The sequence below is a fragment of the Delphinapterus leucas genome, chromosome 19, assembly GCF_059928025.1.
Source record: "Delphinapterus leucas isolate spDelLeu-1000000601 "Yukka" chromosome 19, BTC_Dleu_Yukka2, whole genome shotgun sequence".
Taxonomy (NCBI): domain Eukaryota; kingdom Metazoa; phylum Chordata; class Mammalia; order Artiodactyla; family Monodontidae; genus Delphinapterus; species Delphinapterus leucas.
The window spans coordinates 68,396,646-68,424,135 of NC_143147.1; the positions used below are offsets into that span (position 1 = coordinate 68,396,646).

At 49.0% G+C, this 27,490-nt stretch overlaps 1 protein-coding gene across 7 annotated transcripts in view; it reads left to right on the forward strand.

Annotated features, from left to right (window-relative positions):
* The window catches only part of FAM20A (FAM20A golgi associated secretory pathway pseudokinase), a 52,796-nt gene that overhangs the window by 8,903 nt on the left and 16,403 nt on the right, over positions 1–27,490 (forward strand). For 6 of the 7 annotated variants that reach the window (XR_016389077.1, XM_089901712.1, XM_089901713.1 and 3 more), the window contains exons 2-4: positions 24,559–24,743; positions 25,411–25,461; positions 27,001–27,079. Coding sequence is in view for 6 of the 7 variants with exons in the window: in XM_089901712.1 (XP_089757838.1) it covers positions 24,559–24,743; positions 25,411–25,461; positions 27,001–27,079 (315 nt within the window). In the remaining variant the exon portion in view is untranslated. Of the gene's footprint in view, positions 1–12,683; positions 12,867–24,558; positions 24,744–25,410; positions 25,462–27,000; positions 27,080–27,490 lie in introns of those variants that run through there. The other variant, XM_089901715.1, reaches the window with a different exon arrangement.

Below are 27,490 nucleotides of genomic sequence, written 5' to 3' on the forward strand. Positions count from 1 at the left end.
TGTGCTTGCTGCATTTTTAAAAATAAATTCATTCGTAACAGATTCCTAATGTGCAGAACTTTTACACCAACCATTAAAGTTACCGCAAGAACATAGGAATCTTTATTTATTTGGGCTTTCTCTTAAATCAGCCGTGCTCTCTTCATGGGAGCCTAAAGAAGGAATTCCTGTGGACCCATTAATGGGCTAGTGTCTCTTTCTCCCAAAACTCAACTGAGAACCAAGATGCCTGAGTGTTAATCCCAAGAGAAACACTTACCTTCACCAGGCCTACGTTCCTCCTTTTGACATGAAGAGGGTGAGTCTGTGGTTCCCAAAGGCTCTGACAGCTGTTTTCCAAGCTCTGCACATCTTCAACCAGGATTTCTTCTGAGTGAACATATGGGACAAGCATTTTCCCAGCGTGTCTCATGAACTTCCAGGGTTCCTGGAGGTGCTTCACAGGTTCTACAAATGATTGATTGAATTTGCATTTTGAAAGTATATACTTTAAGGCAATTTTGACGTAATATGAGAAAATGCACACCTGATTGTGTTATGCACACTGTAGCATACTGAGCCTGCCACGGGTAATTTATGTGGACAGATGACTTTCCTCCCATCTTTGTTTCATTGAGGAGTGTCCTGACATTGCGAGGAGAGCTGTTAAAAAACTGTCTCCTGTCCCAATGACTTCTGTGTGTTTATCAGGATTTTTTTACACTCTGCTCCCAAAATAATATGCAGAAATTAAGTGGGTACTGAAATAAGACTATCCTGTCCTCCATTCCCCCCCGATTTTGAGTGCTTGAGTCCATAATCCTATTATCCCTCTTGTTCTTATTAGCTTTTAAAAATAATTTTACATATTTGACCATATAAATCCAATTTATACCAAAAATTTATAAGTTTGACCTATTTTATACATTGGGGATTCTGTGTAAGATTTCTTTTGAAAAGAAAGTTCCACTTCTAGAAAAAAATTGAAAACCACTGATTTGGCATATACAGAAATAGAGTAGATTCCTTTCCTTTTTTCCTAAAATCGATGTGCCTGCAACCCAAGCCTCGTGCCCCCCTCATCTCCCAGCCCCAGCTATTATCACTCATTCTCTCTGATAACCAAGCCCCCACCATGACTTTGCCAATGCTTCTGGCCACTCGAGCATAAAAGAGCAACTTTTAGGTCCTGTGTACTCTCTGCTTTTGTTTCCTAACAAATCACTCCAATACTTAGTGACTTAAAACAAGAACCATTTACTTAACTCATGATTCTGCAGGTGAGCGATTTGGGCTGGGCTCAGCCAAGCAGTTCTTCTAGTCTCTGCTGGCCTCCCTCAGGCATCCGTGGTCTACATCTGGGATGTACTTCCTCCTATGGAGTCCCGTGTCTAGGACCTGGGCTGAGATGATGATCACGGCTCCACGTGGCCTCTCATCCCCCAGTCCAGCCAATCAGTCTTGTTCACATGGTAGCAGCAGGGTACCAAGGGAGAGCGGAAGTGTGCGTAGCCTCTTGAGGTCCAGGCTAAAACCTGATGAATGTCACTTCTGCAACATTCGATTGGCCCCAGTAGATCCAAGGCCACCTGGGGAGATGCAGCTACCATGGCCATCGAAGTGAAGGTGGTCTGCACACCTTAGTACTCTTATAGTGAGCAAAGGCTTGAGGGTAGTCTTTTCTCCTGGTGAGTTGTTGGGTGCTGGACAGGCAGCTCTCAGGGGTAAGACCCCTTCCTGTGCGTCAATGGGAAAAATAATATAACCCTTCACAAATCTAGTGAAGCTGCTGTGGACCGAATTGTGTCCCCACAAATTGTGCTGACTTAGGCTCGTATCCACCTCAGTGCCCGGGGCAGGGTGCCGAAAGCCATCTCTGAAACTGTCTCCCTCCTCCCGATACAGTCCTTCCAGCCTCTAGAGGCCTCTCGGCCTCCCTGACTCCCAGACAAGATGGGCTCAACCCCCTCCTTGGGGCCACGTGTTTAGCTCTTCAATTATTCTCTTTTCAACCTGTCTATTTATGGATAGACTTTAAGTCCACCTTCTTCTGCAGGCCATCTTTGAGGTCAAAAGCTGAAAACTGGCCCTTTGTCTCTCTTTGCATTCCTCCTATAGTAACTCTAATCCTCCCCAAGGCCACAGATGCTCTGATTGAGTGGAATGGGTACACAGCATCCTCTCACAAGGATTTTAAAGCTCGTTTTATAAATTTTTAAACACTTTCATATTAACCACCTTTTGTATTAACCATAATATTTAGAACAATTATGAAGGTTTGTTCTTCCTTATCAGGTGTATTAAGAGCCTGTATTTTATAAACAAATTTCCAAAGGCCATTATCTGTCCATTTATCTATAAGGCATCTGTGAAAATAATTGTTAATATTGTTAACACCATGAATAGGCAGAGTCCTTTCTACTTCCTGAAGCCCTTTAAACAGTCTATAATTAGTTCATTACTGAAAAAGATTGGGCTTTACAGCCAGTAAGAGGTTGACCGGTGTACCCCCATGGAAAGATGTCCAGTCAATCCATATTTTATTATAAAGCAATATCCCCTGGCATTGCCCCAGGCTGGCGAGGCTTCAGTGAGCTCCGTGTGGGACCCCTGATGAAAAAACTCGGCAAGAACCACAAGCGCTGCCTTGTCCTGAGACCCTCAAGAGGCCAGACCTCTCAGAGAACTCTCCACTGAAATGGACAAAAACGCCATCAGTGCAACTCGAGGCCCTCAAAGCAACACATGGAAAAGTGTGTGCTCCCTGTTTATTATATCTGTATGTTATTATAATATAATGGTGAGAAGCTGAGATCTTCTCATGTAATTTGCTATTAAAAAATTAAATATGCCATCCAGGATGGGTTTTCTACGACAAACTTTTCTGCCTCAGTAACCTGGACCCCTTTCAGGGATCCCTTTATGAGCTGCACAGCAACAGCTGGATGCCTGACACATCCCACTTCTAGGAAGCTGGAAGTCAAGTCTTTAAGCCATCAGATCTCTTGGCATTTCCTGAGCAGGGTCTAAAAAGAGAATTCAGTCACTGTATTTGTTTCCTAGGGCTACCGTGACAGATTGCCACTGTTTAAGTCACTGTTGGTGGCTTGAAACAACGTAAATTTATTCTTTCACAATTCTGGAGGCTGCGATCTGAAATCGAGGTGTGGGCAGGGTAGCAGGCCTTCCAGAGTGTCTATGGGAGAATCCATTCTGTGCCTCTTGTAACTTCTTTGGCTGCCAGCATCCCTCGGCTTGTGGCTGCATCACTCCAGCTCCGGCATCCTTGATCACATAACCTCCTCTTCTATCTCTGTCCCTCTCCTCTAAGGACACACGTCGTGGATTTAGGACTCACCTGGTAATCCAAGACAATCTCATCTCAAGAGCCTTACTTACCTCTGCACACTCTCTTTTTCCAAATAAGGTCACTTTCACAGGTTCCGGAGATCAGGTCACAGACATCTTTTGGTGGAGCAGCATGCAGCCCGCTACAGTTGTATGTCATGATGACCATAAAGGCCCTGCAGGTGCCATTTTATTTTTATTTTTTTAAAGAGACTTTTATCGTTTACCTAAAAGATTTACATAAAAAGAGTATTTTATCGTTTACATTACAGATCTTGCTTTCTCTGCTAGAGCTTCTGATAGACATTCAGGGGCAGTGCATTTAGGATGAAACGCTTGGCGGTGCCTGGAATGTAGGTCGTCAGGGTTGTCATTCGGAACAGAGAAATAGATCTAGTAATTAGTTGAACTTGGACATAGGAACAAAGGTTCTTTACGAAGGTCGTGGAGTCAAATGGGATCAGTGAGTGAACTCAAGCCACAGACCTCTGTCCAGAGAGGGGCCGAAGGGCCGGGAGCAGCTTGGACTCTCCTCGGACAATTCTTTTGGACCTGCTGTGACAGGTGAGCCAACAGGTGATCAGTGCATCAAAGCCATGTGCCGTGGAATGCGACTGCAAAATGTTTGGCTGGAAAAATGTTAAAAATAGATGATAAGCCAATGCCCACCTTAGGTATTAGAAAACCATCAATAAAGCAACCATTGGATGCCTAATGTGAGCAGTGTAACTTACCAGGGGCCCCTCTGGGTTAAACTCATTGCAAACTGTACACCCCAGGTAACTGGATGAGGTGGCATTCTGTTCTGTTATGGGCTGCAAATCCATTGAAAGGTCTGGGGGGTCGGCCCAAAACGATGATCTTGGGTTTATAGCAGTTGATCTGCAGACCTTCTTTTTGGCAGGAACCAAGCTAGCAGTCTGTTTAGGCTACTTGTAATTTGTGATATTACAGCCACTTTATCTGCATCTATGAAAATGCTTCTTCCTCACTCTCCGGGCAGGGGACGCTGTGCCTAACGCACCCAAAATGTTTTTTTTATTATTAATTTATTTGTTTATTTATTTATGGCTGCATTGGGTCTTCTTTGCTGCACACAGGCTTTCTCTAGCTGTGGCGAGCGGGGGCTGCTCTTTCGTTGCGGTGCACAGGCTTCTCATTGTGGTGGTTTCTCTTGTTGCGGAGCATGGGCTCTAGGTGTGCAGGCTTCAGTAGTTGTTGTGGCTCGTGGGCTCTAGAGTGCAGGCTCGGTAGTTGTGGCGCATGGGCTTAGTTGCTCTGTGGCATGTGGGATCTGCCTGGACCAGGGCTCGAACCTGTGTCCCCTGCGTTGGCAGGCAGATTCTTAACCACTGCGCCACCAGGGAAGCCCCCCAAAATGTTATTTACTCATTAAGGTATAAGTAAACAACCAGGTGGGCCAGAACATTGGGGCCCACTGGAGATGATCTGCTGACTCTTTTCCTTCAGGTCCACTTGTAAAACTGCCCACTCAGAGAGATCTTTCCTGCCCCACCAACATAAGGGATCCCAGGACCCTCTTTTACCCACTCCTGCTTTATTTTCATCAGGGCTCCGAACACATGCCCTCTTGTCTATTGATGTGCTTTGTGTATATCCTCATCAGCTTTTTAAGGAGAGATTGAGCCGAGTGGATATAGCCATGTCCTGATCCCCAGAACGTGTCACCGTTACCTCTTGGAAAAACATTCTTTGCAGATGCAGTTAAGGATCTTGATGTGAGGAGATCCTGCTGGATTGTGTGGGTGGGCCCTAAATCGTACGACACGTGTCTTTGTAAGAGAAAAGCAGAGCGAGATTAGACACAGAAAAGGAGGAGACTTTGTGACCAAGAAGGCAGAGGCTGGAGTGATGTGGCCGCAAGCCAAGGAACGCCAGTAGCCACCGGAACGGGAAGAAGCAGAGAATGGATTCTCCCCTGCAGCCCCCAGAAGGAGCAGGGCCTGGCCCACGCCACGATTTCAGACTCTTGGGCCCCAGAGCTCTGAGAATGAATTTCTGTGAAGCTCCCAAGTTTGAGGTCATTTGTTAGGGCCGCCACAGGAAATGAACAGAAGGCGGGATGCTGTTTGCTTCTTGGGCAGTGTAACCCCGGGGTCTAAAACGCTGCCTGTGTATAGCAGGTGCTTACTGAGTGTTTGGTAAATGAATGAATAAGGGAGCATCTCGGAGGCTTTGCAGTTGGGCAGCTCTGGGTTTCAATCCTGGCTCTGCCTCTGAAGTACTGGGAGGCCTGAGGCTCATTTCCTCCCGCCTTTGTTTCCTACCCTGTAAAGTGGGCTGCATACCTACCCCTGGGGGTGTCAGGAGGGCAGATTGAGGTCACGTGTGTAACACACGGGGCAGGGCGCCTGCTTCCTGCGGCCCTGAGTCGCCAGTAGGTAAGGGACCACTAGTTAGTTATTGTGGTACGCTCTGTATGGGTTATCTGATAGCCACCAACTGCCAGCCGCGTTCATCGATGTTTGATGCCCAGTGGGTGGAGGAGAGGAGGAAGAAACAGCGTTTGTGGTTCCCAGACGCCAGGGAAAAGCACCCGAGCTTCCAGCCCAGCCCCTGGCCTGCCTGGCCTCAGCCTCAGCTGCTGCCGCCAGAGAGAATGTGCGCGTGCTCATGTCTCCGCAGTCACTTTGACGTCAGATACCCAGAGCTTGCGGGCGGGGGAAGACACAGACCTGGGGCAGCCTGCAATCAGTCTACTGACGTCAGAAATTCTATCCCAACGTGCGTGCGTGCACACACACACACACACATACACGTGTACACACATCTTCACACACGCCTCCACACACACACATACATACACACATCCACATGTCCACACATGTCCACACACACGCCTCCATATACACACATACACGTGTACACACGTATCCACATGCATCCACACACTCGTATATACACACACACCTCCACATACACATACACGTGTACATATGTATCCACATACATCCACACGTACACACACATCCACACATGCACACACACATCCACACACACGTCCACATCCACACACACGTACATACATCCACACACACATCCACACACATACATACACATCCACACGTCCACATGCACACACACGTACACACACATTCCTCCACACACACACATACACGTGCACACACGTATCCACATACATCCACACATACACCACACATCCTCACACACATCCACACACACATCCACACGCCTCCACACACACATACATACACGTGTACACACATATCCACACGCACGCATCCACACACACGTACATGTACACACACATCCACACATCCATATATACACACATGTACACATCCACACACATACATATACGCACATCCGCACACATGTACACGTACACACACATCCACATGTCCACATATACACACACACGTACACACATCCACACACACATACACGTACACACACACATCCACACGCGTACACACACACACACACACACACCCCCTTCTGAGGGGAAACCAGCCAGCTAACGTTCCTCACTGACTTGACAGGAACCCTCCTTTCCCTTCCTCTTGTCTCCTTTTCCCAAGGCCTATACCAAGCCAGCTAAGCAGGGCGCTCCCCGCTGGCTGGAGGCCTTTCCCCTGGCCCCGCCTCTGCTGAGCTGGGGGCGCGGACCCTCCCTCTGTGCGCGGCGCAGAGACGACCCCCCCCACCGGACCGTCTCCTTTAGCCCCAGAGCCGCCCCATAAGAGAGGCGCTGTAGTCCATCCTCAGATGGGAGGCTCAGACCAGGTGGGTCCCACCGGAACCCGGACTTCCAAGGCAGAGGTGCCGCCTCCACGCCGACTGTGCCTCACGTCTTAGGTCGGATCCTGGTGCGCTTTCAGGGCGGGAAGAGTAGTGGGCGGCGATCAGAGCCCCAGCCCTGCGAGGCCCACAGGTGGGAAGGGCAGAGCTGCTTCCAGTCCTGGACTCTGCAGGTGGAGACTGCCGTGGCCCTTCCGGAGACGAGGTTGTCACGAAGCTCAAAAGCTCTACAAAGAGCCCAACTTGTCCGTCCTTATACACCGTAGAGCTGCTGTTCATCTTTAGACTAAAGTTTTGTTTTTTACCGTCAGGGTGAAAAGCTTTATTGGAAGAATCTCTCACCCATGTCCTGATTCCAGGCTTGGGTTTAATCACAGGTCTGCCACTTCTTAGCAGGGTGACCTTGGACCGTTCACTTGGACCGCCTTCATCTGGGCCCCGAGGTAGTAACAATAATACTGACCCTTTATGGAGCTCCTGGGAGGCCTCAAAGAGTGAAAACTGCAGAGTGCTCCGGACAGTGCTTGAGGCAGTGTAAGTGCCAGGGGAGGGTGAGCTGTGTTCCTTGTTACTATTCAGACCTGTGGACCCCTTTGGGCCACTGGCTCTTCTTCCGCCTGATGTTTGTTCACAGGGACAGAGGTCCCCGTGGCTCCCACACGTGGGATGCTCTCTGACGTGCCCCTCCCCACTCCGTCCGCTCCAGTTCAGAAGCCCTGATCTCTGGGCAGGGCTTATGCCACCGCCAGGCCAGAGCTGTGGTTCTGGGACAGCAGCATGGGGCCAGGCACCCAGCGAAGCCCGGAATGAAAACAAGTGGCCCATTGCGACACAGCTCCAAGGGGAGAAAGCGATTGTATTTCAGCCAGAAAGCAAGGAGTTTGTGCTGGGAAATCAGCCCATCTGGCAAAATCTCACTGAAACCTCCGTACAGTTATTACTTTCTCAACAGAAGACAGATAAGCAGGTTCAGAGTTTCCACCACCACCCTGATGTTTCAGGAGTTTCCCTCAATGTTCTCGATGCACCTTGACAAAGCGTCTCCGTCTCTGCAGCCTCCGTGGAAGGGCAGAAAAGGCTTAGGTCAGAGCCCTGGCTGTTAACTTTCTCCTTTTCCACGGACCGTGTTGCTGCTTCCACGGTGCAGACCTTCCTTTCCTCCTCTGTGGATTGGAGGAGTGATGTAGTCACAGGGCTTCGACAGCACAGGGAGAGAACCCCCAAAATACATTTGCAAGAAGCTCTTCGCAAATGTAGAGATCAATAGTATTAACTACAACGATGCCTTGTGCGTTAAAGAAGCACCACAAGGCTATGGGAGAGGCATCGGGATCCATGGGTGTCCCAGCCCCCTCGCAGCTGGGGGGACCATGTGCCGAGTTCCAGCCCATGTGATGTGAGCTGAAATGATCTACATCACTTCCTGGCCAGAGCCTTTAAAAGCCGGGACCTAACCCCTCCAGTTCCTCTCTTTTGTAGCCCCGCTGGCTGGGAGACCACAAGCGGGGGTCTTGGTGTGTCCATCCAGCTGACCCCTGAGTCCCTCTGTGGAGCAGAATCCCCACTGACTGACCTTCGTTAGAGAAGCAGCACAACTAAGAGATAAACCTTTGCTGTGTGAAACCACTGAGCTGTCAGGACCATGTTGTTTCTCCCCAGAACCTGATTTTACTCTCCAAATGCAAGTGTCGAAGAGATGTACCGAGGATTCCTATTTCTAAAATCACATCCAGTGGGACTCTAAGCCCGTTTCCCATGAGGTTGGTTGGAAATTCAATCTCAGTCATCACTGGGGTTCCTTTCCCTAGACGCCCTAGTGTCGGGGGAATGTCCTTAGGGTCTTAGGTAGCAGAAGGTGTGAGGTCCTCATTCTGTCACCTGATCTCGTGCATGAGGGTGGCAGTGCTGCTTTTGTGGCGAGCTCGGGCACGGGACTATTTGCTGGTGCCTGAAATGCGCCTTCCCGGGTGCACCGCACAGCCGCTTCCCGCCACCTAGGGTCACCTCCAGGACTCACCACCCCAAGCCAACTTTCCTTTCCTGATCTCAGCGAATCTGCCTGTTCCCCCAAAGCGTGTGCTTCTGCCTGCACTTCCCTCCTCTCTCCCCTGTCTAGCCTCTCCCTTTGCTGAGTTTAGGCTTTCCGAAAATAAAACCATTTTACAAGCCAGAGAAGGAGTGGGGAAGCCTGTCTAAATGTCTGCCTGGTCCTGGATCATAAACACCCCCTAAGACAAGGAAACACAAAGTCCGGCCCCTTCTTAGAATAGAGGTGGGTAAAATTCCACAAGAACAAAAACCACATTAATATCTCAATAAATTATCCTACCCCACGGGTGACTTCTCATATGCTCGGGAGGAAAAGAGGCCAATGATCCTCTCCGTGTGTAAATCAGATGGAAAGATAACACCATGCAAATTAGCACCAGCGCATGGGCCAAGGACTTGAAAGAATTTAATCTGTGGGGAAGCCACAAGGAAGTTTGCCTACAAACCATGAGTATACGTGCCCCCAGCCCCTACGGTCAGATCCTTCTCTCCTTCGGATGCCCACGCCTGGTGACAGGCGGTAAGGCAAAGGTCAGACACTTTTGAAAAGATGTATGTTCCGGTTAACGTTTGTTTATTGAAGGACCCAGCGTGTGGATTTTTAGTCTCCTCCTGTTCTCAGCCCATGCTGAGCGCTGCCTTTAGACCTCAGCTCTGCTTTTCGCACTCGGGAAAATGGTGGAGGAGAGGGAGGGTACACAGCCATCCAATTCCAGAGTCAGTGTCATTTGCTAACTGTGTGTGTGTGTGTGTGTGTGTGTGTGTGTGAAACATACACTCGTCTATTTTAGGTTGCACAGTTGGAAGAGGAAAGAACCAGAATTTAGTAGTGCCTCCTTTGCAAGTAACACGTGTGTTGGTATTTTATCCATATGCTTGTTAGGTCAGTAGAAGCCTGACAACTAAATGACGGCTGACCCACATTTGTTTTTGTTTTTTTTTATACAATTAAATAATACTTAAAGTTTTTGCTGTGCAGAGGATATCGGAGGAGTGTAGGAGACCCCGAGGAAGGCTTTTATGCTGTCTGTGGAAAATATTAAATTGTGCAGAGTCCAGAATCCATCATAGCAATTTTCAGGTCATTATCAGAGGATTAAGTGCCTTCTGTGCTCATGATTCTGTAACTCCAGCCAGGGGTTTCTCGACCTCAGCACTACTGACATTTGGGGCAGACGATTTTCTGCCGTGCTAGGCTCGACAGAAAATTAAATAAAAGAGGAGAATGCATTAGAGGATGTTTAGCAGCATCCGTTAGCACCCCTCTCCACCAACTGTGATGCAAAAATGTCTCCAAATATTGCCATCCGTGAGGGGTGAGGTTGCCCCTAGTTGACAACCTCTGGTCTACACCATGGAGGCCGTATCCCATGGAACAATGTAGTTCACAGCTGTGGGACCTCGGCTCTGTGAATGGTCACGTCGTGATGAGGTTGAGCGTTCAGTGTTAATATTTAATGTTTCTCAAAATTTGTTGTGCGCCACACAGAATCCAGTGCATGTCGTCACGGGCTCTGTAAAGGAAAGGTTTAGGAAGTGCCCTCTGCACAGGAAGCCTGACTGCAGGACTTCTCAGAGCCTTTACTGTCTTTATGTAACTGGGACTCTCCCAGAGAGGTTGCAGTTTGCGACTCTTACGGAGCAAGTGACGTGTGTTAGTTGTGCCGGTGCTTTGCTTTGTGCCCAGGACCGGAATCTGGGAAACGTGGCCCAGCTAGAAGTTCTCTGCTAGGTCCCTACCTCGACTCTGGGGATCCCTTAGACCAGGATCTAAGAAGACCTGCCATCTTCTCCAGGATGTCCAGTCTGCCCTCATCTTCGGCAATAGGTCTGGAAGTTGTTGCGAGGGTGGAGATGCAGGTCTCTCACTGAGACCATAGTCCCAGCTCCGGGAGTGTCCTCGCTCTGTTAGCTCATCCAAAATCAGCAAGGTCTGTTGACAGTTGCCAAGACATGGAAACAACCTAAGTGTCCATCAACACATGCATATATGTATATGTATACACAGTGGAATATTACTCAGCCGTTAAAAAGAACGAAATTTTGCCGTTTGCAGCAACACGGATGGACTTGGAGGTATTATGCTTAGTGAAATAAGTCAGACAGAGAAAGATAAATACTGTGTGTCATTTATATGTGGAATCTTAAAAAACACGACAAACTAGCGAATAGAGCATAAAAGAAGCAGACTCACAGATACAAACTAGTGGACACCAGTGAGGGGGACGATATGGTTGGGGGGGGAGTGGGAGATACAAACTGTCGGGCGTAAGACAGGCTCAAGGATGTATGCACAACACAGGAAGTACAGCCAGTATTTTGTAATAACTGTAAATGGAAAGTAACCTTTAAAAATTGTATAGAATTAAAAATAAGTAAATAAATAAATAGGAAAAAAACCAGCAAGCTCTGAGCAAAACGGGCAAGTCTAACCACTTTGACAAGACCAAGAAAAAAAAAAAAAAAAACAAGATCACATTTTGGGTCATGAGGACGGAGGTTCCTCACTTTATCTTGGATTTCTGTGTGAGTCCAGCACGTCCCTTTGTCCCTATATCCCCAACTCCACTTAGTAACGTTTTCCACAGTAGCCAGCCCCCAGGTGAGTGGAAGTTGTCTCCAGCGATGCTCCCCCGCTGGATGGAGCTCTGGTGGCATCACGTGCCTATAGATCCCTCTCCCTGGGGACAAGCTGGGAGGTCAGAGGGAGCCTGGGCTCGGCGCTGCCTCCACGTGAGGAGCGGAGGGCGGGGCGGGGGCCCCAGTGTGGAAGGCACATGGAATGGGAATGCAGAACTTGACCGCAAAAGCCAACTGGCCAGGTTCATACGGCTGCTCTGGGGTGGCACTCTCCAGCCAGGTGACCTTGAGCTAGCTCACCCGTGCCGGCCTCCTTGTCTGTGAGATGAGGCCGACAGTGCCCCTGCCCCCTCCGGAGGGGGAAGAGGGTCCTGAGGGGTGGGCACGGAGCCCCATCGGTGTTGGCAGGATGACTCCACGTGAGAGCAGAGCTGGGGACAGCCATGAGGAGCGGGCCAGCCATTGCCATGGCTCTCGTGTTCTCCTGGGAGCTTGCTTCACTGGCAGCCAGGTCCATTTAAAGGGCTCAGTGGGCAGCCACGTTGCAGAACTTGGGATGGGATGGAGAAGCAGTAGCCTCTCTCCAACCTATTAGCATCCACTGCCCCCCACCCAGTGATAGCTCCTGGGCATGGGGGAGTCAGTTCCTTGGGGGGAGCCCCGTGGACTTGTTCTCGGGGGCAGTGGTGCCCCAGGACCACTCCCTGCCTGGTGGTTCCCATCGGCTCCATCAGCTGTGGCCCCAGTGGCTGCTTGGATTCGTTTCCTAGAGCTGCCATCACAGGTCACCGCGCCCTGTGGGGCTTAACACAACAGAAATCTATTCTCTTACATTTCTGGAGGGCAGAAGTCCAAATTCAAGGTGTAGGTGAGGCCAGGGGAAAATTCATTTCTGGCTTCTTCCAGCCTCTGCTGACTCCGGGCCACTTCTCTCCAAGGTCGGCCTCTGGGGCCACATGGTCTCCCGCTCTGCTCTGTATCTGCCGAGGGCCTGTCTGATGGGGATAGCTGTGGTTACCTCCAGGGCCCACGCAGATGTCCAGGCTCATCACCCCGTCTCCGGATCCTAACTGCATCACTTCCGCAAGTCCCTCTGGTCGTGTGAGGAAACATCTGCAGGTCCCAGGGTGAGGATATGGATATCTCGGCCCAGCACTCAACCCACCGCAGGGATACAGCATAGAGCAGAATTCGGGGGACTGGGAAATGAAGCAGAGGTCACAATAATCCTTCACGGCCCTCCTTCCCCACCCTACACACGTGGAATCTTAGAAATCACAGTAATAACTCACTCACCTATTAATTAATTGAATCCTCACTAAAACCCCCCTAAGGTAGTACAATTATTGTCCCTACTTTTCAGAGGTGCAGAGAGGTCAGGGAACCAGCCCTAGGTCACACAGCCGTGCATGGCAGAGCTGGGACTCTGGATGAGGGACCTGCCTCTCCTACCCTCCCTGTCTCTCTGGATGTGCAGGCTCGGCACTAATAGTGACTCTGAGTTACAGATACAGCAGCATTGTCACCTGTCACCTACCCCTAAAAGTCAAGCCGCGGCCCATGGGCTCAGCGAAGCAGATATCCTTCAGGCTGAAGGACAGACTCCGGAGGGTGAATGCATTTCTGTCTTGGGAAGTGAAATGAGGGATTGGGGACCCGCTTTGGGGTCTGACAGGTGGTGGCAGATCCATCTGGCTCACAGCTTCCGTGGACTTCCCTTGGCCTCAAGGGCACAGGGATAAACAGAGAGGGAGGCGGGTGAACAGAAAGGGCTGCAGTGGGGGCTGTGCTCTTGGAGCCCGTGGGATGGAGCAGTGGGGAGACGCCCGTTAGCATCCCGGGCCTGTTTGTGAAAGGCCACGGGATTTTTTTTTTTTTTTTAATTGAAGTAGAGTTGATTTACAATGTTGTGTTAATTTCTGCTATACAGCAAAGTGATTCAGTTACACACATATGTATTCTTTTTCATATTCTTTTCCATTATGGTTTATCCCAGGATATGGAATATAGTTCCCCGAAGCCACAGGGTTTTGATGGTGAGCCTACCAGTCTGCTGAGGTGTATTTGAGGAGAGTTGGCTGTTCCAGAGAATTCTGTAGTGAGGACATGCAGCCTGCAGGGACCCGATGGTCTCAGAAATAAAGTCCATTCGAGTAATAAACAGAAAGACCGTTTCCAGAAGCCCACGGCTTTCTTGGCCTCCATCACTTGTCCTCATTAGCTGTTGTGCTAATGTTCTCCTATCAGGTGTTGGCTAGGAGAAGCAAGGAGGTCCTTTACGTAAAGCGCTGAGTTCCCTGAAGTTATGTGCCTGCCCGTGATATTCATATCAGGTATTCAGTTAAAAGCGCTGGGTTGTGAGTTGTGTAATTGCCCATCTGAGGCAGATCTACCACGAAGCTGATAAAGCTCCAGCCCAGCGCCTCTTGCTTCCCCTGTGGGTGCAGGAAGCTGTAAGCAGGGCGAGTGGGGTGCTGACTAGGAAGAAGAGTCAGTTTCTACGTTAAGTATGAAATCTCAGGGAAAAGGGATCTAAATCGTCAGGGCACTAGTGATTTGTTGATATCTTTTCTCATTCCAAAGAAATAGTCACTCGCATGCCTAATTTTGTATTCACAGTTTTGTACTCTTTTTTCCTAAAGTGGTCCTCCAAATGTGTAAGCGTCAGGTCCCGCTGAACCAGCTCCTTCTTATCCACAGGAGAAATAGGACAAGACGAAGGAAGACTTTTCCAAACTCGTCACCACCCAAATGAAGCAACTCTGGGAAAATGTTCTTTCTAAGACCAATGTCAAGGCTAAGAATATTGAAACAGACCCGTGGATCAAACACATGCACAGATTGAGGTCGAAAGCCGAGTCCTTTAGAGGCTCACTGTAATGCTTTTATAATTTTCTTCATGGCAGAGTGCTTTTGGAAATTCGTAAGATCAGTAAGATAATAAATAAGTAACCTTATGAGTTCCCTTCTAACAGAGATAGAGTTCTAGTGCAATGCCTGTGTTCAGGAGATTCTTGGTCCCCCCGCCCCAAGTTTTGATACCAGTATTTTGGAGTCTGATGGAGTTTTTGCAGCAGGAAAATTGTTCAGGCATCTAAGAATCAGTTATTTATAGAACATTTCCTGCGCGCAGAGCACTTTGTCAAATGCTAAGGAGGATGTAAAAATCTTAGGCAGGCTCCGGCCCTCGAGAAACGTAGAGCTTTGTTGGGAAGAAAACCCACATGGCTCTGAAATCTTTCACTGTCGCCCCATCTCCTGCCCGATGCTACAGCACAACGACCACTCAACTGAGTTTCCAAAAGAGGAAATTTTGCCTGAGTGCCTGACAGCCCCGCCTCCCTCCGGCTGCTCAGGCTGCTGGGAGCAGACGGTCTGGGCTCTGTGAACCTCCACAGATGATCCGTCCTAAGCCAGATGATGGGGTTCGGGGAGCCCCATCATACTTCTCCACCAGGCGCGGCGTTACCCAGCCATGCTGGGAATGAACAGCTCTAACAAAGCAAGCAGGGGGTCAACCAATTAGAAAATAATTAATGGATTATCACCAGATTCCTCCCCAGGGGACCTCAGTGTGAGCCTTAAAGCAGAGAGCATGTCATCTCTCATCACAGCTTCATAACGAGAGAATGTAGCAAAATATAGATTCTCAGGCGTGCAGCTGAAATGGCTCTGCTTGCCAGGGCCTGGCCTCGTTGCTTTTGGCAGGGAACGTGTGTCCAAATGCCAAAGAGAGACTGGTTATTTCAGCCGGAAAGGACAGAAATTAATTCCCAGGATCAGTTCAGTCTGTCCTGACTCAGGAGAACCAGGAAATTTACGAGATGCTACGGTTAGAAAGAAGGAAGGACGGCAGGCAGGATTTCTGGAAACTTTAGCATTAGAGCGAACATACGCTATCCAGAAAGCATGCACGTCAGCTGCCCTTGAGTATGCCTGTGATTCCCATTAATTGTCTTTCCAGAAGAATACAGAGGGTAGTTCTTACAGCGCTGTGCACCCACTGTGGGTGAGGTACGGAGCATATTCATTGGTTCCCCAAACTTTATTGAGCACCTGTTGCATACAGCAAGAACAGCAGAAGAGATGGGAGGTGTATACGGATTTGTAGGGGCGAGAGAGAAAGCTCACATCCACCTGCAGAATTGGAAAAGCTTCAAAGAGGACGTTCCTTGAGAGTTTGACCCTGGAATCTGGAGATGAAAATGTGGAAGTAGGCATTCCCACGGGAGAAACAGCACGAGGTGGGGAGGAAGGTCTGGGAGCACTAAACATAGTGCTTAGGTAGGAAGGGAATGGGGGCGGGGGGAGACTAGAAGGGGTCAGAGGGGCTCTTGGGGGCTATCAGAATCAGGGTTGGCAGCGAGGACATGGCGAAGAATTTTGCAGGAGGGAGACGCGTGCTTGGAGCTCTGATTTCCAGATAATTTGGCTGAGATCGGAGCCTGGAGAGACGAAGGAGAAGACTTGAGTCCTGAACAGTTAAGAGGCCACTGCAGGCTCCAGGCGAGGTGTGAGGGCTGAGGTGGCAGGGCAACAGGAGGAAAGGCAACATTGTAGAGGTTGCAGAGGTGAAACTGCAGCTTTGAGGAATGATTTGGAGGGGACAGGAGTCAGATTTCTGCGCTTCGCGGCCAGGTCGCCTGAGCAGTGACTAGCTTGTTCCTAGAACTGATGGGGCCTCGACTGCCCGTCCTGGTCCAGCCCTAGCCTCTAGCTTTATGGGCCATCAGACAGTATTCTTGCGTATTTCTTTGCACGGTCTGGTGCCAGAATTATCCCCAAAGGGCCTGACCCTGCCCCATGAGGAACCTAAATACAGTGGAGGCATCTACACCTTGAAACCAAGTGTGGGGAGGGGGTCTATCCTACCCCTTGTCTTTCCTCCAGACCGGAAATCGAGGAACCGAGCAAGTTTTTCAGGCCTGAAGCCGTGCGCTCAGCGACTGGGAGCATGGCGTGGGGGAGGGTGGCGCCCAAGCCTCTGAGAACCTTCCAGGTCCTTCCTGAACCCTCTGAGTCACAGCTGTCTCCCCTCCTTGCCAGATGTGTTCACAGCACCTGGCCCCTGAATACCACACCCCAGGGGCTCTGCCCTGAGAATCCCAGGAGGGACCAGAGCCAGGAATGGCATCCTCCACACACTCTTAGCTCCCCACATCCCAGGAAGAGGACCCAGGCCCTCACTTAGCTGGGCGGCAGCAGCTGAGGTGCCCGGCTCCAGGCTTCCCACCCAGCCCCAGGCCAGACCTGCCTGAACAGTCAAAGGATGGAGAGAGCATTTTTCTCTAATGCCCCGAAGATAACTTGGCTACTGCTTCCTTAGCACACCTAGAGACCGCAGACAAGCCACAGTGGGATTCCCGGGTCCCTGGGATGATCCGTGACCTTGCAGACGTGCCAGGGCAGGCGAAGGGCAGTGTGTAGCGCAGCAGTAAGACAGAGGTCCTTCCCTTCTTGCTTACAGGATGTTCCGAGGATTTTGCTGTGGCTTGTGAAGCCGGTGGTTTCTAGTGACCCACTGCAAATGTGATGATCTACCTGCTCTCTAGTCTTTATAAGCAGTAATAATAGTTAAAAATGGCAGCCATCCTTGGGCACCTGCTGAGTCAAAGGGTAAACTCATAAATTTTGAAATAGAAAGTTGCCCTCTGAAAAGATGTGCCAAAGTATTTTCATCAATAATGCAAGAAAGCATTATACTCGATGCTACTCAGTAAGCCTGTTCAAACCCTTTTAAGGTTTCCATTTTAAAAGCATCTTATAATTGTAAAATTCATGTAGGTAACTACACAAGTTGGTCTACATAGGAAAACTCTTAAAAAGAGCAATACAGGGGGACTAGCCTTACCAGCTATTAAAGTGTTTTATGAAGTTTTTAAAAAAGTTCAGATTATCCTACCGGAGCATGGCTAGACAGAACATGAAACAGAATGGAGAGCCCAGAAATAGACCCCAAAATATAAATGGAAATTTATCGTGTGAAAAAAGATGATGTTTTTAATCAGTGAGATTTTTTAAAATGGACTGTCTAATAAATGATTTTTAGAGAACCGGCTAGCTATCTAGCGGGGAAAAAGGTGCATGCCATACTAAATATTTTCTACATACCTTTTACTAAATATTTAAATGGAAAAAATGAAACCAGAAAATACTAGGAGGAACCATGATTTGCTTCGATTTCGTTTTGTATTCCTGTCACTTCAAAGTGAGACGGGCTTTTCTAAGTATAACGTAGAAGTCAGAGCCTGAATAAAAGGAGTGGTCATTTCAGCCTTTATAAAAATCAACATTTTTGCATGAAAAAGATCACCCCAAATAAAATCCAAAACTTGGGGTGGGGAAAATATTTGCAAATCCTAGTAGGGAGAAGGAGCTGATTTTCTACGTGTGCACGATCAGTAAGAAAAAGATGAACAGCCCAGCACAAATGGGCAGAGGAAATAGAAATGACTCTTGAACACATGAAAAGATGCTCAGCTGAGTGATCAGCTCAGCTTCACTCCTCGCAAGATAGAGATGCGCATTTAAAATACACGGAGATACCATATTTCACCTATTAGGTTGACAAAGATCAAAAAGTAACACTGTTGGCAAAGCTTCGTGAAAATAGTCTCACACAGCGCTCACCCTTGGAGGAGGGCAGCTTGGTAATTTCTGTAACAATGACAAATGTATTCATATCTACCTTTGACCCATCAATTCCGCTTCTAGAATGTCACTGCACAGACATCCTCCCGCACAAGGGAAACGTCACAGCTACAGGTTAGACTGCACAACATCGCTTGTGGTAACAAAAGAATTCAAACAACCTCGATTTTTACCAATAAGGAATAAGGTGAGTTCTGTGATTCCCAGACACTGGAATACTATGCAACCTTACAAAGGAATAAGGAGCGTTCTGGGTGCTGAATTGGAACAGTTGCCGAAACCTAGTGACGAGAGCAAAGCAAGTTTCAGGACAGTGTGGATTTCATGCTACAAAACCTATAAGGGTAAAAGGGGAGAGAAACAAGGGAAAAAACTGGCCACATCAGTTACCTCTGGAGACGGAAGTCGATGAACGGGCAGACAGGGATGGAAGGGAGATTTTTGAAATTTAAAAATTTGAACCGTGTACATATTTCCTATTCAGAACAATTTTTGTGGAAAACTCCAGTACTTCCGAGGGTAAGGAGCAGAGTGGATTTTACCCCTCACCTCAAGGTCATGGGACTTGTAACCGAGGTTTTTTGTGAATGAAAGCAACATCCCATCAATACTTGGTGCTTTATTTTTTGGTATCGACTTTATTTCTTCCTTTAAAAGTAAGGCTAGTTTAAAGACCAGGAGTATCTTGGCTGAGACTGTACATAACAATCCCTCCCCCCCATATATATAACATTTTTTTAATATATAATTTTTTTTATATTTACTTTTGCCACATTGAGCTGCGTTTTTAGAAATCCACTTTTTTTCCTTGGGTATAACAAACAGGTTTAAAAAAGCAGGTAATTTCTGTGTTGGCCATATTTTTTAAATTTTTATTTTCCATTGGGGTATAACCGATTGACAATGTTGTGTTAGTTTCAGGTGTACAGCGAAGTGATTCAGTTATACAGATACATATAACCATTCTTTGTCAAATTCTTTTCCCATTTAGATCCTTATTACAGAATATTGAGCAGAGTTCCCTGTGCTGTACAGTGGGTCTTTGCTGGTTATCTCTTTTACCATTTTTATGTTTGCATGCACACAACCATAATCAGAGCACAGGCCCGTGTGCTGCAGAATGGGCTCTCCTCTGGGGGCCAAAAAGCCCCGACCTGTCACATTTGCCAGTTTCCATGGTGTAAATTCTCCCACGACGGCAGATGTCAAGCTACCTGTCCAAGCCAGCTCCAGCACACCCCTGCTGGTTGTCCCCAAGGAACAAAGGGCACACAGACAACGTTTCTGATTAAAAAAAAAAAAAAAAAGAAAATTCTCAACAGCTCTACTTTAACCATTAAAAATAAACCCCAAACCGGGGACTTCCCTGATGGCGCAGTGGTTGAGAGTCCACCTAACGATGCAGGAATGCGGGTTCGTGCCCCGGTCCGGGAGGATCCCACATGCCGCGGAGCGGCTGGGCCCGTGAGCCATGGCCGCTGAGCCTGCGCGTCGGGAGCCTGTGCTCCGCAACGGGAGAGGCCACGACAATGAGTAGGCCCGCGTACCGCAAAAAAAACAAAAAAAAACCCAGTGGGAAGGACCCCGTGATGCCCTTTCTTTGTGCTCCCCCACCCCGCCCCCGCCCAGGCTGTGACACTGGCCCTGGGAAGGGCAGAATCGCTAACCAGAGAGCTATGCATCCCCACCCAACAGTAAATACGAACGTTTTAAGAGCGATTTGTCCTCCTGAGGAAGTTACACTCAATTTGCCACATTTGTTTTTCTCTTTGGAGGCTGGAGCCCCGGCTGTTGGACTGTTGTTGTAGCTGGAACCCATCAGCTTGCAGCTCCGCTTAAGAAAACCCCACCTCTTCCCCAGCCCTGTTCCAAATCCCAGAATCATTGTTTCTCTTTCTGCTGCTCTAGCTCAGGGTGACTAACTCAGCTCAGGACTTTGCAGTCTTTCCACCAGACTCCCAAGAGAGTCGAGCAGTCCCAGAGTTTAAGCCTCAGAGTAGCCTTGGGAACTGGAGCCTGGCCCGGCTCTCTTTTAAAATAAAAATAAATGTGCATAAAGTAAAGAAAAGCTGGCCGGTGGCCTGCAGACCTAGTAAACTGCTAGGACTGAAGCAGTTTAACAGGAGACACTTTGGATAATTACACCAATAGTTCAAGCCTCCCCTCCACCCCCAGCTGGAAGGCTGCCTGCCCAGAGCTTGCTGTCTTGGGGGGACGTCCCAGCCATCTTTTCTCCCCTCCTTTTGGAGAACAAAGATCTCCTACACTTCTAGTAAATTTTAAGCATACAGTACAGTGTGATTAACTAGAGTCGCCATGCTGTATATTAGATCCCCAGGGGTTATTCATCCTGCACAGCTGAAACTTTGCACCCTTTGACCACTATCCCCCCACTTCCCCCTCCCTCCAGCCCCTAGCAACCACTGTTCTCTCTGCTGCTATTAAATTTGACTTTTTCAGAGTCCACATAGAAGTGAGATCACTCAGTGTCTGTCTTGCTGTATCTGGCTTATTTCACTCGGCTTAATGTCCTCCAGGTGCACTGATATTGTTGCAAAAGGCAGGATTTCCTTCTTTTGTAAAGCTGAATAATCTTCCATTGTGTGTATATACCACATTTTCTTTATCCATTCATCCATCGACAGACATTTCGGTTCCTTCTGCTACCAGCCAGAGAAAACTCTGCTTTCAAGAGTCATGTAACTACATTAGGCCCTGCTGGTTCATCTCCTCACCCCCGGTCAACTGTGCCACAACATAGAATAATCCTGGGAGTGACAGGTCATCATGTTCACAGGTTCTAGCGATGAGGGCGTGGAACCTTGAAGGCCAGTTCTAGAATTCTGCCAGCCACAACATCTCTATTTTCTCAGAGACATGTGATGTGGTTTCTCCACATTTATTCATTATTTGACTACCTTAATAGGAAGAAAACATCTTGAATGGGGGTGGTAATTATCCTCTTCTGCTCTGCACTGGACAATCCATGTTGGGCTCTTGCATTTCATTCTGGGTGTCAGAAATAAGAGGGAAGTGGGACTTCCCTGGTGGTCCAGGGGTTAAGAATCTGCCTTCCAGTGCAGGGGACGCAGGTTCGATCCCTGGTCGGGGAACTAAGATCCCACATGCCGCGGGGCAACTAAGCCCACACGCTGCAATTGCTGAGCCCGTGTGCTCCAGAGCCCACGCGTGCCGCAACAAAAGATCCCGAGTGCCGAAAGGAAGACCCAATGCAGCCAATTAAATAAATATTTTTAAAAAGAAAAAAAAAAGAAGAGGGAAACAGACCCACATAACCAAAATCACAAATGGATCACACCGTGGCCTGGGAAGGTGGTGAAGGGAATGCAGAAGCTCAACCTGAAGATGGGAACTGAGGTCACGTGACATCCATCTTCAAATATTTACAAGGCTACAATGTAAGGAAGGGATTTGTTCTGCATAAATCCAGGGGATACAGCCAGGACTCCTTGATGGAAGCTCCAGAAAGACTTTGGCCCGGAATTGGAACATGCTTCCTAATAGAGCTGGCCGGATGGATTGGGCTACTCTGGATGTGGTACATCTGCTTCACTGGAGCTGATCAAGTACAAAATAGGCAATGGATAGGAATGTGGTAAATGGAATAACACGTTGGGTTCAAGGGTCTTTCAGATCCCTTCCAAGCCCGAGCTCATTATCCGACAGACTTGGCTTCTTTGGTCCAAGCCTTCCTTTTGAGTCTGCTCCACCTGGTTTGCGTGTCCTTGTTCTCAACCATAATGTTGTGTCACAGTCTGGAACTCACCTCCACCAGATCTTTCTTTCCGGTTGGCTATTTTCAGAATTATGGCTTGAATAATAGAAAATACGAAGCGACAGATTGAAGGAGAGGAAAAAAGGGTCGTCCCAGGACGACTCATCTGATCGAGCCAATGGAGCTGTTTCTCTAGGAAGGACCGTGGCAGTAAGAGTCTGGAAGAAAGAGCAACAGGGTGGGGCCCTAATCCAATAGGACCCGTGTCCTTATAAGAAAAGGAGGAGACACCGGAGATGTGTCCTCAAGAGAGGAGACCGTGGCAGGAGACAACAAGAAAGAAGGTGGCCGTCTGCAAGCTAAGGAGAGAGGTTGCAGGAAAAACCAAACCTGGCAACACCTTGATCTTGACTTGAGCCTCCAGACCTGTGAGAGAATAAATTCCTGTTGTTTGAACCACCAGCCTGTGGAATTTTGTTTGTGCAGCCTGAGCTGACAGAGACAGTAGGTCAGGGATCTTCATCCATTTACAATGTGGACACGGTGCCTGAGACATACAAAAGCTTTGACGATGCTCTGAGGCCTGAACAAAGAAAATGGATTGGCTCAGAAATGGAAAAAAAAAAAACAACCCAAAACTCCAAACCAAAATGAATTAATATATAATTAAATGTCCACAGAACAATGAGCCAGTGTTGACTTGGTTATACTACTAGATACTATATTCTTTGTTGTTGTTGTTTGTTTATTTTGATACTTTATTCTTAACAGATTCAGAATGATAAAAGAAAACTTTCAAAAGGGATAGCAAAAAATATTGAATGAGGGGTGGATTTTAATATGTGTGACATGATAAAAGGCGAAGGTCTCCAAAAGTAGGGGCACCCAGAGGCCACCAGGACCCTGGAGCAGGTACCAAGAAGGCTAGGACCAAGAGCTGCCAGACATCCATCCTTCCACATCAGTTTATAAACCTGAGCCTCTTCCTCAAGACAAATGACTTTCACCCAGGACAGCGTTATTATTTGACTGTATTCACACAGGGCGAGGTGAGTGCAGAACAAAAAAAACAAAACAAAACTCCATTCCCTCCTGAGGGTCTGGACTCTTGGACGTAAAGTCTGAGGTGACCAAGTGAAATTTTCTTGGAAAACTACTGTTTTTTTATTAAAAGTGATTGTTTCATTTCCCTCCCCATAACGTGTCTATATTTATTTTAATATAAAAGTAATTTTAAAAACTATTTACCAGTGAGAACATTTGACATGCCAAGAATATCGGCCGTGTTTGTTTTGTTATGTACCCCATCACAGACCTCAGAGGTAAGGTATCATGGTTTGATAAATACGGATGTATAGGGACTCGCAAACCCTGCCCCATAATCCCACCTAGCCCGTCCCGGTGAGCTTCACCTCGTCAGATGACATGTGCCGACTTGCCATGCTTTCCAGTCAGACGACCTCCATCTGTTCACTCAGCCATCTATTTTATCCATCCTTCGTCTCTAATCCTCAGCTATACCTGTCCCTCGCCTGCCTCTCGTAATGTCCATGTTGTCCCCAATCCAGGAGCACACCCCACATCTCCCCTTCAATCCAAACACCACCCATGTGGATCCAGCTGAAGCCCACTTTCTCCCATCGGAGTCTTCCTCTGACTACTTCACCATATAATCGTCTTTCCCTTCCCCAAAATGTTAAGGCATTTTTGTCTGAACACATGTCCAGCAGTTGAATACAACTGCCTTATATTCTGCTCTGATGATTTCATAGACGTACCGCTTGTCTCCCAGACTGGGCTCTGAGCCTCTGCGCGGCAGTGGCATTGTTTTTCAGCTTTTTCTTTTTATCCTGGCAGGAAAGTTTCCTAAGCAGGACCAACAGCACATGGCTAATTAATCTCCTTTTCTCATAGGACGTATTGATTAATCTCACTCAGCTTCCAGCTCTCCTTAACAATCCTGACCCTCATTCTTTTCATTCTCATCAATTACCTTCTCTCTCCTACCTCCTGACTCCTAAGGTCAGGAAATATTGGGAAGTATAAAATACAGACTTTTTCATGGGAAAGTGCTGGAAGCGGCCCAGGATCACGCCCTGAGATCCCAGATTATACGAGGCCCCTAATTTGACTCTTAACCGTCTGCGCTTTTCCTTCACAGTATTCGTCGCGGTCTGTGGTTAGGTATTTGCGGATGTGTGTGTGGCACTGTGTAACTGTTTGCCTGTTTCGCTCACTGGATTGTAAACTCTCTGAGGGCAGGGAAGCCCTGTGGCTGCCTTTGTCCCCCATGGTACCCTAAGCACAGCCTCAAGCCTCATACATATCAGGTGCCAAATGAATGAAAGAACGGAGAGTCCAGACGAGGCGCTTCGGCAGGTCTTTGCTCTCTTGTTCCCGCAGCTGAAGAAAAACTCTTCCGGCTCTTTCAGGCGACACAGGATATACAAAGAGCAGCTGAATCTCACTTCCCTGGATCCCCCACTGCAGCTCCGCCTGGAGACCAGCTGGATCCAGTTCCACCTGGGGATCAGCCGCCACGGCCTGTACTCCCGGTCCAGTCCTGTCGTCAGCAAACTTCTCCACGACATGAGGCACCTTCCCACCATCAGCGCTGGTGAGGGTCACAGGACCAGGCGGGATGGACCGACTCTCTCCCAGAGAGGCTGGGTAACCCAACCAGGCCAGGCTCCAGGGTGAAGTAGTAAAGGGTTGGTTCTGACACCCAAGAGAGAAAGAAGCAGAAAAACACAGTGACCTTTTTCCCTTTGAAAGAGATCTTATAACCGTGATCTCATCACAACCCCATAAGGGACGCACAGGAGGTGTCCGTAGCTTACAGAAAGGTGATGGCCACTACTGATCCACTGCTCCTTTTGAATCTGGCGACTCTCTCTTATACAGTGATCTCATGATGTAGACATTATCACTGCCGCTTTACAGATGGGAAAACTGAGGCTCGGAGAGTTTAAAAGTGACCTGGCTGAGGACCCAGTGGTGGCCTGCTGCCTGAGGCCTCAAGCACTACGCCAGCCTAAGGGACACACTGAGGGATCTGCAGACACCAGCCAGCACTGGTTTCCCCACCAGCTGTTGCTGGAGCGTCCACGGAAGGGCTAGAGAGCGTGGGGCCTGGATGGAGCAGGCTGGGAGGCTGCGGCCCCAAATGGGGCTCAGGGAGGTCCCCTATTGAATGCGCAAGGGCCCCAGGCTGCCTTCCAGGCTCCCCCTCTGGTGTCTGAACCAGAGTCGAGGGTTCTCAGCGCCCTGCTCCTCCTTTGCAGACTACAGTCAGGACGAGAAAGCCTTGCTTGGAGCCTGCGACTGCACCCAGAGTAAGTGGCCCGGCCCCGGCCCCGCCCCCGCCCCCCCCCCCCAAAACGGCCTGGCCCGCCCCGCCCCTGGCCCCCGGCCCCGGCCACGGCCACAACCCCCGGGCCCTGGCCCCGGCCACGCCACGCCCATGCCCTGGCCCCGCCCCCGCCCTGCCCCCCCTACATCCCCCTCCATCCCCTCACTGCCCTGTGAAGCCCAGTACCTGGGAGCAACGTGAAGGTCCCACTGCCCACTCCGTGGGGCTCCGTCAGCAGCTGAGGAGCATGGGTCCCTCTGCCTCATCTCTGAGAACCTACATTTCTCCCCACCTTCCCGTACAAAAGAAAAGGCATTTAAGAGGAGCTCTTGGGTAGGACTCTGCTGGGTGGCAGGTGGTCATTGGCCCAGCATCTTCCGTACCATCCAGGAGCTTGCCAGAAACGCAGAATCTCAGTCCCCGCCCTGATTTTCTGAGTCAGAATCTGGATTTGCACAAAATCCTCAGGGGACTAGAGTACATTTTCAGATTTAAGAAGCAACGGTGCAGGACGGTGGTTCTCAACCCGGCGGCAGAGTAGCCACCCAGGGAGCTTTAAAAATTGCTGCGTCTTGGTCCCCACCCCAGGGGTTTTGATTCGATTGCCAGGGGGAAGCCCAGGCACCAGCATTTTATATAAAAACACTCCAGGTGATCCTCATGCAGCCAAGGTTGAGACGCCCTGGGGTAAATGATGAGTAGAATCAAAAGGATAGGTGTGAGATACAGCACGGTCCCTGCCAGGACGCTGTGACTTGGGTGCAGGTGTGCCTGGACACTGAGATCCCACCAGTCACTGCCGGCCACGAGGAGCCCCCTCCAGTGACCTCGATGAACTGAGCACACGTCAGAAATTTCCGTGGGTCACGACTTGTTAAAGACACAAGTTTGTAGGGCCTGGGGCTTCCGTTTTCTTTAGTTTCGCCCCTGCCATTTGCCATTTTTTAGAAGGCAAAGGTGAGGGAGGCATTATCCCGCCCCTCGCGGGGCTGACGGCAGGGCAGGGGCAGGGCCAGGCGAGTGAGGTGCCCAGGACACACATCAGGAGGCGGTACCCAGTGGCAGGACCATGCACGTGCACCTCAGGTGTCACCAAGCCCCATCACAGCCCAGGTGTCCAGTCTTACGTAGGAAGAGATATCAATAACCAAGTCCAATGCCATGTAACAGGTGGCATAGTCAGAGTCTCTAAGGCACAGCTGAAGCGAAGAGGAAGGGGTCAGCTCTTCTTAGGAAAACATTCTTTGGGGTTTTCAGCGAGTGTCCCTCTGGGGAAACCTGCACTGTTTTGCCCTTGCCCTGTAACAGCAGAGAAAGTTTTATCTTGAGTCGCTGGACACACTCTCCATGGCCTGACCCGCTGGACTGTACCCTGCAGGCTCTGAGAGCAAATCCAACTCTTTAGGGTCTCAAGTAAGAAGGGCGAAGAGAAGAAATGGGCTGGGTTTATTGAATGAGGAAATGATCACAGCCCGGACCTTGGGCCCAGAAGCATCGTTAACTCCCCCTTCTCCCCAAACAGTCGTGAAACCCAGTGGGGTCCACCTCAAACTGGTTCTGAGGTTCTCGGACTTCGGGAAGGCCATGTTCAAACCTATGAGGTAAGTGACTGCTCTCCTCACCTCCATATGCATAGCTGTGGCAGCCCTGGGGGAGTTCTGACCAAAAATGAATAAAAGTGGTCTAAAATCTTTAAGCCAAGCATTTAGAGACTCTCTTTGGGGCCATCTGCACAAGCATACAACTGTTTTGGTGATAATGATTCAAAATAGTAAGAGCTGGGTCTTTGCTAGTATTTCTGCTACACACTTGACATGCATTGTGCCTTTGGATCATCAACCATCTTATGAGTCGGGGACTGTTACAATGTCCACTTTATGGATGAAAACACTGAGGCTGGGAGAGGCCAGCTTGCCCCAACCTCCCAGCTACAAGCAGTGGAAGCAGGATTCAAACCAGGCAGCTGGACTGCCAAATTCACACTCCACCTCCAGAAATGAGCCTCGCTTTTT